General features: G+C 43.7%; 1 protein-coding gene across 15 annotated transcripts in view; it reads left to right on the forward strand.

Annotated features, from left to right (window-relative positions):
• The window catches only part of AFF3 (ALF transcription elongation factor 3), a 632,195-nt gene that overhangs the window by 493,611 nt on the left and 125,361 nt on the right, over nt 1-13,223 (forward strand). For all 15 annotated transcript variants that reach the window (XM_086327945.1, XM_086327946.1, XM_086327947.1 and 12 more), the window contains one exon: nt 4,352-4,403. In XM_086327945.1, the coding sequence (XP_086184071.1) occupies nt 4,352-4,403 (52 nt within the window). The remainder of the gene's footprint in view (nt 1-4,351; nt 4,404-13,223) is intronic.

The raw sequence follows: 13,223 nt of genomic DNA on the forward strand, positions 1-13,223 counted from the left end.
CCCAGGGTGGTCCGACTTCAGAGTGCATGGTCTGACCCCTGAGGACCACTGCCCCGGCAGCATCCACCTCAAGGAGATGCTGTGGGATTGAATGAGGTCACGTCTATAAAGTGCTCATCAGGCCTGCCACCTTGGGAGCTGCTACTGTTGGACAGGAGCTGGGATCCCTAGGAGGGTACTGCAGGGATGTCTAGGGGAAGGGCCGACGGACGTGGAGAGGGGGGCCTGGTGGGGCCCAGCTGGAGGGGTTTAGAGATGCAGGCGTGCGCGGGGTGCCCTGCGAGCCAACGGTGCTGTAGCACAAGCCCTCCTCTTCCGCCCCAGTCACCGAGCTCAGTGCTTCAGAGTGCTGGAGTCGGCCTTCACCCCTGCCCTGCGTCCTCACCAACACTTAGCTCGCATTTTCTTTCACTCTTGGCTTAAAGCTTTTGTTGTTACTTATTGTTGTTTAACTTACTTAAGCTCATCTATTTCCTTTAGAAAACAGATGATAAATATGTGGTCAATGGGTGGGACTGGAGTTGGAGCAGACTGCTCTGATGGTGCGTGTGGATGTGGGTGGAGGGCGGCCTCCAGCCACAGTCTGCAGCCAGTGGGGACAGTCCTGAGGGTCTTAGGTGGTCCCAGCTTTTCTCTTTTCCTCTCTAACCTCAGATACTCTTCAGGTCCTCCTCAGGCTAAGAAGCCACGTTGACATTTCCCAGCATTGAGAGGGACAAGCGCTGTGCTTTGGAAGTTGAGTCACAAGGACTCTGCTGTGGCCAGGACAGAGCAGAAGGGCCGGGCGTGTCCTCGGGGGGCCTTGAGCCTGAGTCGCCTCAGCATGTGCCTGTTGGCATCTGAGCTCCGGGTGGTGTGACTGTCTGCAAGACTGCGGTCCCAGGTGCTGCTGGCAGAGGCTTCCTGGGGTGCTGTGCAGTGTGGATAAGCTGTCGAACTCGGTGTTCCCACCACCAGTTTCTCCTATTTCAAGACATTCTGGACTTTAATTGGATTCTCAGAGGCAAGCAGCCACATACTCTTTTCTCTGCACAGCTCCCAGGGACCAGCTCACAGAAGACTGGTGTGCAATCAAGCTAAAAACCCTGGCTCTGGGGCATGTCGGAGTGTCTTCCTCTGGTTGACAGTGGTCTTCAAATCTGTACACAGTGTTGTCCATACAAAGATAAACTCCTCAGTCACCCTTGACATGACTTCCATCTAACAAGGGCTCCTTAACCATGATGATATGTCCTTCCCTCCACCTTCCCACCCTCAGTGCTTACAGAGCAGTCCTCGAGATTAAACCAAGTTTCAGGTGACACTTGACCCCAAGACAGGCAGTGGGGGAAAGAAGCTGTCCTTTTCATCAGAAAGGAATTATGCCTTTAGGTAGGAAAGTCATCTTGTGATAGGTGCCCAGGCAACCAATGGGTATTGTACTCTGTGCCACCACCCTGCTGGTCACTAGGGTCCCAGGACGAAGGACACACAGTCCCAGAAAATGCTCTAATAAATCCCAGTGGAGTCTCTTCTCTGGGAAGCCCACGTACGATTTCATGAGGTTGGGGGAAGTGAGTGATAAGCCACACGGATGTAGAGGCAGTTACAGTGCAGCTGTGCAGCCTTTGCTGGTGCTTGGCTTGTTTGCTTCTGGCTTAAGTAATAACGAAGGATACCACTTGCTCCTGGTAGAATGGCCACAACTGCGGGAGGATTTGGTGCCCTAATGGTTATGGCTTACATGGTACAGGAAAATTGCTCGGAAACTTCACAGTCGTGCTCTTTAGAACAAATGCAAGAGTTTTTCTACCTTAGGAAATGAGGGGCCTGAAATTTATCTTGTGGACTCAAAGAATCTAAAACAGGACTGGACCTTGCAGATGCCCAGATTTATAACCCTTCACTTTACCAAGAGGGAAATGGGGCTGGTGAGGGGCTGTTTGGGGCAGAACTGAGCCCACACCCTGCCCTGGCAGATCTTTACCCCAAGCTTGTCCCAAAAGTCACTGAAATTACTACAACTATTCAGAAGGGACTTCCATTTCTAGTGGTTAAGACTCTGCCTTTCAAGGCAAGAGGTGGAGGTTCAATTCCTGGTCAGGGAGCTAAGCTCCCACATGCCTCCTGGCTGAAAAACACACACACACACACACACCAAAGCGTAAAACAAAAGCAATATTGTAACAAATTCAATAAAGACTTTTAAAATGGTTTCTATCAAAAAAGAAATCGTTAAATAATCAGAGGAATTTATCAACGATAGGCCTATAATTAACTTTTAAAGGAAACAATACATTTTAGGGGTCAGGCTTTGGACTTTTAAAAAGAGATTTATTTTATTTATTTGGCTGCGCTGGATCTCAGCTGCAGCATCTGACCCTTAATTGTGTCACGTGGATCCAGTTCCCCAACCAGGGATGGGGCCTGGGCGCTCCGCATCGGGGCACAGAGCCTTACCCCTGAGCCACCAGGGGAGTCCCAGGCTTTGGACTATGAAGGTAACTTCAGAGAGGACAGCGAGGCCTTTTGAGCACAGGGACTCAGTGGCCTCCAGACTGATCCCTAGAGCCCCGGTGTCCGTCCCAAATCGGACTCTCCCTATTGCTTCAGGCAGAGCAGTTTTCCACTCATCTGGGTTTAGATGTGCTTCTTAGTGAGATTTCTTTTGAATGACGTCCTGTGAAAACAATTATTCTATAAAGAAATAAATCAGCAGTGCTGATAAGAGTACAGTTTCATCATCATCAGAAATAATAACATTTGAATTTTGTTTCTTTTTAAAATTTAATTTTTTATATATCTATCATCATCCTGTATTTATTTTATTTTATTTAACTTTACAATATTGTATTGGTTTTGCCATATATCAAGATGAATCTGCCACAGGTATACATGTGTTCCCCATCCTGAACCCTCCTCCCTCCCCATACCATCCCTCTGGGTCATCCCAGTGCACCAGCCCCAAGCATCCAGTATCATGCATCGAACCTGGACATTTGAGTATAGTTGATTTACAATATTGTGTTAGTTTCAGGTGTACAGCAAAGTGATTCAGTTATACATATACATGTATCTGTTCTTTTTCAGATTTTTTTTTTAATTTTTGACTTTTAACTTGTTGTTGTTCAGTCACTAACACATGTCCAACTCTTTGTGACCACATGGACTGCAGGGCACCAGGCTTCCCTGTCCTTCACTGTCTCCCAGAGCTCACTCAAACTCATGTCCATTGAGTCAATGATGCCATCCAACCGTCTCATCCTCTGTCATCCCCTTCTCCTCCTGCCCTCAGTCTTACCCAGCATCAAGATCTTTTCCAATGAGTCAGCTCTTTGCATCAGGTAGCCAAATTATTGAAGCTTCAGCTTCAGCATCAATCCTTCCAATGAATATCCAGGGTTGATTGATTTCCTTTAGGGTTGACTAGTTTGATCTTCTTACAGTCCAAGGCCCTCTCAAGAGTCTTCTCCAGCACCACAGTTTGAAAGCATGGATTTAACTTTCATGGTCCCAAAAATATGCTTTCCCACTGGATCTGTCATGATGCACCTGAGGGACGAGATATTTCAGAAAGTTTGCTGCTATTTGATTTTTCCCCATCCAGGAGGATGGTCAGACAGTGATTTTTCTCCAGATCTTTGATGGGGAACACCAAACAGCTGCATCGAGAACTGAAGTTTACTATTTTCTAGCTCTTGGCAAGGTTCTGCCCATTCTCCTCCTCTGTTTCCCGCCAATAATAATAGAGATATGGCCAAGCCCCTGCCACATGGGAAACAATGAACAAATAATTATGGAATTAAACTTTCACAAGGAAAAGCACCCGTTTGATTCTGTTTGTTTAAAACTTCGTATTCTTGAAGCTTCCTGTCATGTCCTACGGCTGTCCTGAGGGTTCATTTTCATAATGTGGCATTGGAGGAAAAGGGCTCAAAAGGAAACATTTTTTCAATAAGGAAATCTAATACACTCATTCCCCATCCTTCACTATCTCCTAGAGTTTGCTCAAGCTCATGTCCATCGAGTTGATGATGATATCCAACCATCTCATCCTTTATCGCCCCCTTCTCCTCCTGCCCTCAATCTTTCCTAGAAACAGGGTCTTTTCCAATGAGTCAGCTCTTCACATCAGGTGGCCAAAATATTGGAGTTTCAACTTTAGCATCAGTCCTTCTGATGAATATTCAGGGTTGATTTCCTTTAGCATTGACTGGTTTGATCTCTGGTCCATAGGGCTGCAAAGAGTCAGAGACAACTTAGCGACTGAACAACTACACTCGTTACTGAAGCGTTGCTCTAACACAGGTATTTTGGTGCTGAAGTCCCTTGAATTTGCTAAGTATCTGTATCTTTGTGTTCCCTCTTTCAGAATGCTAGAAGATGACCTTAAGCTAAGCAGCGATGAAGAGGAGAATGAACAGGTAAGATTTTCTTTCATGTTGCAGTTCTTTGAATGTGACATGGTAACACTGACTGAGTAGACGGTCCTGGGTGTTGAGTCGTATGGATGCTAGATTGCAATACCCTTGGCTGCTGGGTGTCCTCTGCTGATGACAGGATTCTGTGCCGTTCAGCCAGTCTGTTCAAATATAAATATCTTGGCCTTTAATTTCCCTTAAAGCTGTAATTCTGTATCTTCATGGCGTTGAAGCCAACAGCAGCTATTTACATGGAAGCCGCCTGGGATCAGGCTTCAGTGTGAGATAGAAACTTTTTGGAAAGGTTACTGGCTTTCTGGAGATCAAATGTGTGAGTTTCACCTCATCAGCATGCAGTAAGCACGCTGTAGCATTAAATATTGAGAAGTCTTCCACAGATGCTATTAACACTGAGCAGGAGCGAATGCGGAGGTAAGCTAGAGTGATGAATAAAAAATAATCACACTCAGAATAGCCTGTTTGTCTTAAGTGATAAATGTGCTTGAAACGTTCTCCTCTGGTGTTGATTTATCAGCTCCAGACATCAGTCAGGGGTTTATAAATACTCTTCTGATCAGTCAGTTAAGGTGAAAAAATACCCACTTAACATTCATCACTTTCACTTCTGCATTTCAGGAAATGTTTGTATTTTAAAGCAAGTTTGAAAACTTGAAAGACAGATTTTCCTCCGCTTCTGTTTCCTTTTTCTCATCACCTATTTTGTATTGTGTCAAGCTGGGGTAAATGTGATCGGTAGAAATACAATTCAGAGAGGTTTTCTGTGTCATTTTTATATGTGATACAAGACACATGCACTGTTCAGTTGATCTTGGAATAGTGAATTTTATGCAGAGGTATCAGGGAATGCCACTCAGGTCACGCAGCCATCTAGACATCCAAACGCAAATAAGGTACCGAGAGAGTGTACCAAGGAGAGATCAAAGTCAAAGGAAATATCCAGGAAGAGCATCTGAGCTGTGGGGTCACAGAAGAGCCTCCCACCCCGTAAGAGAAGGTGAGGCATCGCAGAACGGACTGAGTACAAGACAGAGCTCAGTGCAATTTGAAACTAGATGGGCCAGCAAAGAAAGGCCCAAGGGAAGGAGTTTTGAGCAAGGAGGACCACTCAGGCTTTTGGTTATTTAGAGATGGATCCATCTGTTTCTGGGTGCACCCAGCAGGCCAGACATCCACAACCTGATGATCTTGGCAGAACTAAGGAGTGAGTGGGTCATGTTGGTCATCACCTTTGTATCTATAAGCAAATGATCTCATCTCTGTGTCTTTTTCCCCAGTGGACGTTCAGATTAAGTACATTCCATAGTGTACTTAATGTGGAATGTACAGCAAACATGTAGATTGTGTATACTTCATATTGAAAAAGTGGTTTACAGACTATTTCATTCAGCAAGTGTTAATTTGGAAAGAATTTCCTGGATTATTACCAGAAAATATTTCTACTGAAAACACAGTTTAAAAATTGAAGGATGGACCAGACAGATCGTCTAAGGCAGGGGAACTTTCAGTTTACCCATCTTGCTTTATTAGCTCCTCCTTTCCACTCTGTAGCCATGGAAAATGCTGTTCTGTGAATATACTGGTCAGGTCTTTCTTCTTGCTTTGGGTCCCTACATTTATACATCTTCCTGTCATTTGCAATGAAAGAATGAACGATTTTCATACCCTAATCCTCCCTTGTAATTAAGACTCCAGACCGTGGTTTTGTTTATGGCAGTTTAGTGATTGTCCTAACACTGAATATGTTATCCTTTATGTGTGTGTGTGTGTGTGTGTGGCTTGGCCTTTATATAATCACAAAATAACAATTCTCATGCTTTTAAAAAAAAGACTAATGGGACTTTCCTGGTGGTTCAGTGGCTAAGACTCCGCACTTTCAATCAGGGGACCCAAATCTTTGATCCCACAGGCGGCAACTGAAGCCCCTACGTGCCACAACGAAGAGCGGCACAGCCAAATAAATAAATAATAAAGTTTTTCAAAAGAAAAAAAGGAAAGTAGATAAATAAAGACTGATGATACAGAATGTTGTTTTCTCTTCAAGACCAAAATATGATTGTGCCCCCAAAAGAGTGGAGGCTGTGCACACACACAGCTCTCATACACAATCGCCTTCCTCTGGTATGGAGAGATAATTAAACATCTTACGTAAGTGAGTTTTGCAGATATAATCAGAGTCTGTCCCTTAGCCCCAAATCTTTCAAGAACTTTTCCCTGCCTTGGTAAATGCAGTGCACTGAAATCCTTGGCCTTTTCTTACATGATACCAGGTCGTCCTGTGATTGTTGGTCACCTGCCTGTGTTGCTGCTGTGATAAAGGGACTTCCACAAGACCATAGAGTTGCTCCACCTGTGTGTTTTTCAAAAAGTAGCCTCAGACTGAAATGCATCTGCATATTCCTGTCTAATGTTCCTTTATCCTCACAGCCTCTATGCTCTCAAAATCAGAGACAGGCCAGTTTACTGAGTGAGCGCGGGCTCAGCAGCCCTGGCTTCAACTCCCTGCTCTGCTCCCCAGTAGCTCTGCAACCCTGCCCCCGTCCCTGAACTGCTCTGTGCTCCAGTGCTGCTCATGTAGAACTGGAATTAACATGAGATCCCTGCAGCCCACCACCTCCTCACAACTTGTGCTCACCTGTAATCTTCATATCACCAGATCCAACAGGCTTTTTCCTTCTTTTTACATCAACTGCCTGGAGAATCCCATGGACAGAGGAGCCCAGCAGGCTACAGTCCACAGGGTTGCAAGAGTTGGACACAACTTAGCGACTAAACCATCACAGTTGAATATACCAGATGAAAAGTTGGACTTCCCAGGTGGCATTAGTGGTAAAGAATCTGCCTGCCGATGCATGAGACATAAGAGATGTGGGTTTGATCTCTGAGTCAGAAAGATCCCCTGGAGGAGGGCATGGCAACCCACTCCAGTATTCTTGCCTGCAGAATTCCATAGACAGAGGAGCCTGGCAGGCAAAGGTCCATGGGGTCACAAAGAGCCGGACACAATTGAAGTGACTTAGCACTCATGCACAATAAAAGTTACACATAACCTCAGAGCATGACTTGATGAGTATTCGTAAACCACACCCATGTAAGCAGCACCCAAATCAAGATACACACATGGCCAGTCTCTGGGGTCTCCCACATCTCTTTTCAGAGTAACTACGCCTGATTTCTAACACCATGTCTTAACTGTATTTGTCTTTCACATTGACATCAGTAGGATTCTGACTGCGTGCTGCAGTGTCTGGCTTCTGTCACTCAGCACTTTGTGTGTAAGACTCATGCATGATACTGCATATCAGTGAAGTTCGCACGTTTCCATTGCTGGCTCCTAATCCATCCTGTGCTTACCCAACCTACTGCTGACAGGCACAAGGGCATTTAGGGCTAATGCCATAGTGTTGTTCCTAACGTTCTTGTACAAGTCTTTGGGGAGCATGTGGGAACATTCTTGTTGGGTCTGTCCCCAAGAGTGGAAATGCTGCAGGATGTTCAATTGGAGTAGATTATCCCAAACCATTTTCCCAAAATGGTTGTACCTTCTGACTCTGCCCCCAGCAATGTTAGAGAATTCCTTTTGCTCTACATTTCCTCACATGATTGTCTTTTTATATTCATGAGGAATACTGGTCCAAAGGTTTCTTTTTCTGTACTGTCTGTGTCTGGTTTTGACATAAGGGTAATGCTGGCTTATAACATGAATTGCTAAGTGTTTTCTGCTCTTCTTGTTCTTGAAGCAATTGTATAAGATTAATGTCAATTCTTCTTTAAATGTTTGTCAGAATTCTCCAGGGAAACCATGTGGGCTTGGAGACTTTTAGAAACTTAAATATTCTATTTTCTTGATAGTTAAAGGGCTGCTCAGATCATTTCACATTGGGTAGGTTATGGTGGTATGTGCTTTTCAAGTAATTAATCCATTGTGTCATTTTTTTTAAAGATTTTTTGACGTGGACCTTTTTTTTTTTAATTAATGTATTTATTTTAATTGGAGGATGATTACTTTACAACCCTGTGGTGGTTTTTGCCATACAGCAACATGAATTGAGGGTGCATGTGTATACATGTGTCCCCTCCCACCTCCCTCCCCACCCTATCCCTTTGGGTTGTCCCAGAGCGCTGGCTTTGGGTGCCCTTCTTCACGCATCAAACTCACCCTGGTCATCTATTTTACACAGTGTTTCTGTTTTATGTTTTGGATTTTGACCCCAGGCATGTGGGATCTTAGTTCCCCAACGAGGGATTGAACCTGCACCCCTTGGGTTGGAAGGTGAAGTCTTAACCACTGGATTGCTAGGGAAGTAGTGTCCATGATGTCATTTAGATTGTCATATTTATGTGTGTAGAGTTGTATTACTTGATTGTCCATTTGAAGTCTGAATCTATAGTGATAGTCCCTGCTTCATTCTTTTTTTAAAAATCTTTAAAAACATTTTTAACTTGTTTATTTTTTTATATTTTAATCTTTTTTTAATTTTATTTTATTTTTAAACTTTACAAATTGTATTAGTTTATTTTTAATTGGAGAATAACTGCTTTACAATATTGCATTAGTCTCTGTCATACATCAGTATGAATCAGCCATAGGTATACCCATGTCCCCTCCCTCTGGAACCTCACTCTCACCTCCCACCATCCCAGCCCTCTAGGTTGTCACAGAGCACCTGATCTGAGCTTCTTGTACCATACAGCGTCTTCCTACCGGCTATCTACTTTACATTGGTGATGTGTATGCTTCCATGCTATTCTGCCAATTCATCCCACCTTTCTTTCCTCCACTGTGTCCACACGCTTGTTTTCTGTGTCTGCATCTCCACCGCTGTCCTGCAAATAGGTTCATCAGTTCCATCTTTCTAGATTCCATGAGAGTGAAAGTCACTCAGTTGTGTCTGTCTGACTCTTTGTGACCCCATGGACTGTCCATGGAATTCTCTAGGCCAGAATACTGGAATGGGTAGCCTTTCCCTTCTCCAGGGGATCTTCCCAACTCAGGGATCAAACCCAGGTCTCCTGCATTGCAGATGGATTCTTTACCATCTGAGCCACAAGGGAAGCCCAAGAATACTGGAGTGGGTAGCCTATCCCTTCTCCAGAGGATCTTCCCGACCCAGAGATTGAACCGGGGTCTCCTGTGTTGCAGGTGGATTCTTTACCAACTGAGCTATCAGGGAGGCAAAATGCATTAGCATACAATATTTTTCTTTTTCTGACTTACCTCACTCTGTATAACAGGCTCTAGGTTCATCCACTTCATTAGGACTGACTCGAATGCGTTCTTTTTATGGCTGAGTAATATTCCTTTGTATATATGTACCACAACTTCTTTATCCATGCCCCTGTTTCATTCTTAACACTGATCTTTACTTTTTTCTTTGTCAGTCTTACTAGAGGTTTATCGATTTTATTGCTCTTCCCAAAGAACTAGCTTTTTGTTTCACTGATATTCTCTGTTGTCTGTTTTTCTGCTTTCAATTTCATTGATTTCTTGCCTTTATTATTTCCCTCCTTGCACTTGCTTTGGATTATTTTGCTCTTCTTTTTCTGCTTTCTTGAGGAAGGCTAGATTATTGATTTCTGATTGTCCTGTTTTAAGAACAATCATTCAGTGCTATACATCTCACTGTCAGCAATGCTGTAGCTACATCTCATAAATTCCTCCATGTTTGTACTTTCATTGAAATTGAGTTCAGAGAGACATCCTCTTTGATGCTTTTAGAAGTGTGTTGTTTCATTTCCAAATGTTTGGAGATTTCCTGTTGTCTTCCTTGTATTGATTTCTAGTTTGGTTCTATTGTGGTCTAAGAATACATCCTGTATGATTTCAGTTTTTATAAGTATATTGAGTACTTTTTATGGCCCAAGATATGGTCTACATTGGTATATGTTTTATGGGCACTTGAAAGAATGTATATTCTGCTGATGTTGGATGGAGTGTTCCACACATGTCAATTAGAACCTGTTGGTTGATGTTGTCCTTGAGTTATTCTATATCCTTGCTGACTTTCTGTCTAGTTGCTCCATCAGTTGTTGGGAGAGGAGTGTTGAAGCCTCCAACTACAGTTGTGGATTTGTCTATTTCTCCTTTCTATTCCATCAGTGTTTTCACTTCACGTGTTTTACTGCTGTTATTTTGTGCACACATTTGGGATTGCTACGTCTTCTTGGTGGGTTGACCTTTTATCATTATGTTTGTGCCACTCTGGGCTTCCCAGGTGGCACTAGTGGTAAAGAACCTGCCTGCCAATGCAGGAGACATAAGAGACCTGGGCTCGATCCCTGGGTTGGGAGGATCCCCCGGAGGAGGGCATGGCAAACCCACTCTAGTATTCTTACCTGAAGAATCCCAAGGACAGAGGAGCCTGGCGGGCTACAGCCAGAGGGTTGCAAAGAGCTGGACACGACTAAAGCAACTTGGCACACATGTTCCACTCTGCTGCTTCTGCTGCTGCCGAGTCGCTGCAGTCGTGTCCGACTCTGTGCGACCCCATAGATGGCAGCTCACCAGGCTCCCCCGTCCCTGGGATTCTCCAGGCAAGAACACGGAGTGGGTTGCCATTTCCTTCTCCAGTGCATGAAAGGGAAAAGTGAAAGTGAAGTCACTCAGTTGTGTCCGACTCTTCGCAACCCCACGGACTGTAGCCCACCAGGCTCTTCTGTCCATGGGATTTTCCAGGCAAGAGTACTGGAGTGGAGTGCCATGGCCTTCTCCCGTGTTCCACTCTAGCTCTCCTAAATTTCTTTGTACTGATGTCTACTTTACTTGATATCAGTGTGGCAGCTGTTGGTTTCTTTTAATCAATGTTTGCATGATATAACTTTTCCCATTCTTTTACTTACAACCTACCTATATTGTTATATTTGAAATTGGTTTCTTACAGACAACATATGGTTGTCATATCTTTTATCCTCTTTGCAATTTCTGTCTTTTAATTCAATGTATTTGGACCATTTACATTTAATGTAATTATTGGTTGAAAATTAAGGTAACTAATCAATATTAATTAATGTAACATAATGTTACATTAATGATAATTAATTATGTTAGGACTTAATCTTTCATTTTATTTTCTGTCTTCTGTTTGTTCTCTTTTTTTTTTCATTTTTCTGTTTTCTTGATAAAATGTTCCTTGAACATTTTATAGAATTCCATTTCTGTTTATGTATAGTATTTTTGAGTGTATTTCTTTATATAGCTTTTTTAGTGCCTCTTCTAGGTATTACATTATATACATGTAACAGTTCACTGGTGATGGAATTTTTAAGTTTTCTCCCTTAGGATCCTGTAATCACCTCCATCGCAGAATTGATAATATGAGATTTAGTTATCTGTCTTCCTGACTTCTTGAGTGAATGACCTGAATCTTATTCTGTGCCTTATTCATCTTTACTTCCCTAGTGCACACTATGCTGACTGGCATCTAGCAGGAAAGCGTCATCTTCCTGTAACCAGATGGACACAACTGCCTTTTCCTTCATTCATCTTCTCCCTTCTCCCTATTACAGGAGGACACTGCCTCCCTCTTATCAAGAGTTTCCTCTCAGTCACTTGGGGACTCACTCCTTGAATTCTTTTCTGCCCCTCCTCTCTACCAGAACTACTTACTGGGTCACAGTGTCTGCAGTGGGTCTGCAGAGCCACATGTGCTAGGCTCTTTTCAGGCTTTTTCCTGCTGAAGTCTCTTTTCAGAAGACTTACAGCTTCGGAGAAAGCAATGGCACCCCACTCCAGTACTTTTGCCTGGAAAATCCCATGGACAGAGGAGCCTGGTAGGCTGCAGTCCATGGGGTCGCTACAGTCAGACACGACTGAGCGATTTAACTTTCACTTTTCACTTTCCTGCATTGGAGAAGGAAATGGCAACCCACTTCAGTGTTCTTGCCTGGAGAATTCCAGGGACGGGGAAGCCTGGTGGGCTGCCATCTATGGGGTCGTACAGAGTCGGACCCGACTGAAGTGACTTAGCTTAGCTTACAGCATTGAAAACTGTTGGTTATTCCACTTTTCTGGAGGTTTCTAATGTCAGATCCTCCTTGTTTCTTGTCCGTCTTCTTCTCAGACTGCTTTGCTGACTGCTCCTCCTCCATCCAGTCTTGAATGTTGGAATGTTTCATCATTTATTCCTGATTTATCTTCCCCACTTCCTCTGTCTGTCTGTCTCTCTCAGGGTGATCTCATCAATTCCCACAACCTTCAATTTTTATATGCTCACAATTTCTGAAGTTAAATCCTCAGCTCAGAGCTCTCTTCTGAACCACAGACCTGCTTGATTTTTCCACTTGGATGTCTCACAGGCATTTCAGATCCAGTTTGTGCTAAACTGGAGTTCTGGTTTTTGCCACCCCTCTCCCTACCCACACACAAATATGTTCCCCCTGTGATTGTTTCCATTTCTAACCTAGAACTGCCAGACACCCAGTTGTTCAAGTCTGGAAACATCAGACTCATCCTTGATGACGCCCCCGTTCTGCACTCCAATGTTAGTTTTATCTCCAAGTCCTATAAATTCACAGCTGTTAGTCCATCCATCTCACCTCTTTCCATCCTGGCTAGTCTAAACCAGTCCAGTAGGAACCAGCATATCTCTCTTCTTACCCGTCTAGAATACACAGGGATCTTTTTAAAAAGATCAAATCAGATCATCAAAATCAGATCAAGTCATTCCTTAATCTAAAATCTTAAATGGGCTCCCATTCTACTTGGGGTGCAATCCAAAGCCCATAGGGTAGCTGACAGCACCCTACACAGGCTGGCTTCACTCAGGGCTTCCGCTTCACTTCACATTGAAATGGGTCATGGTATTT

The sequence above is a fragment of the Bos grunniens genome, chromosome 11 (genome assembly GCF_055505025.1).
Source record: "Bos grunniens cultivar Pamir isolate PY7600 chromosome 11, Bosgru_T2T1.0, whole genome shotgun sequence".
Lineage (NCBI taxonomy): Eukaryota > Metazoa > Chordata > Mammalia > Artiodactyla > Bovidae > Bos > Bos grunniens.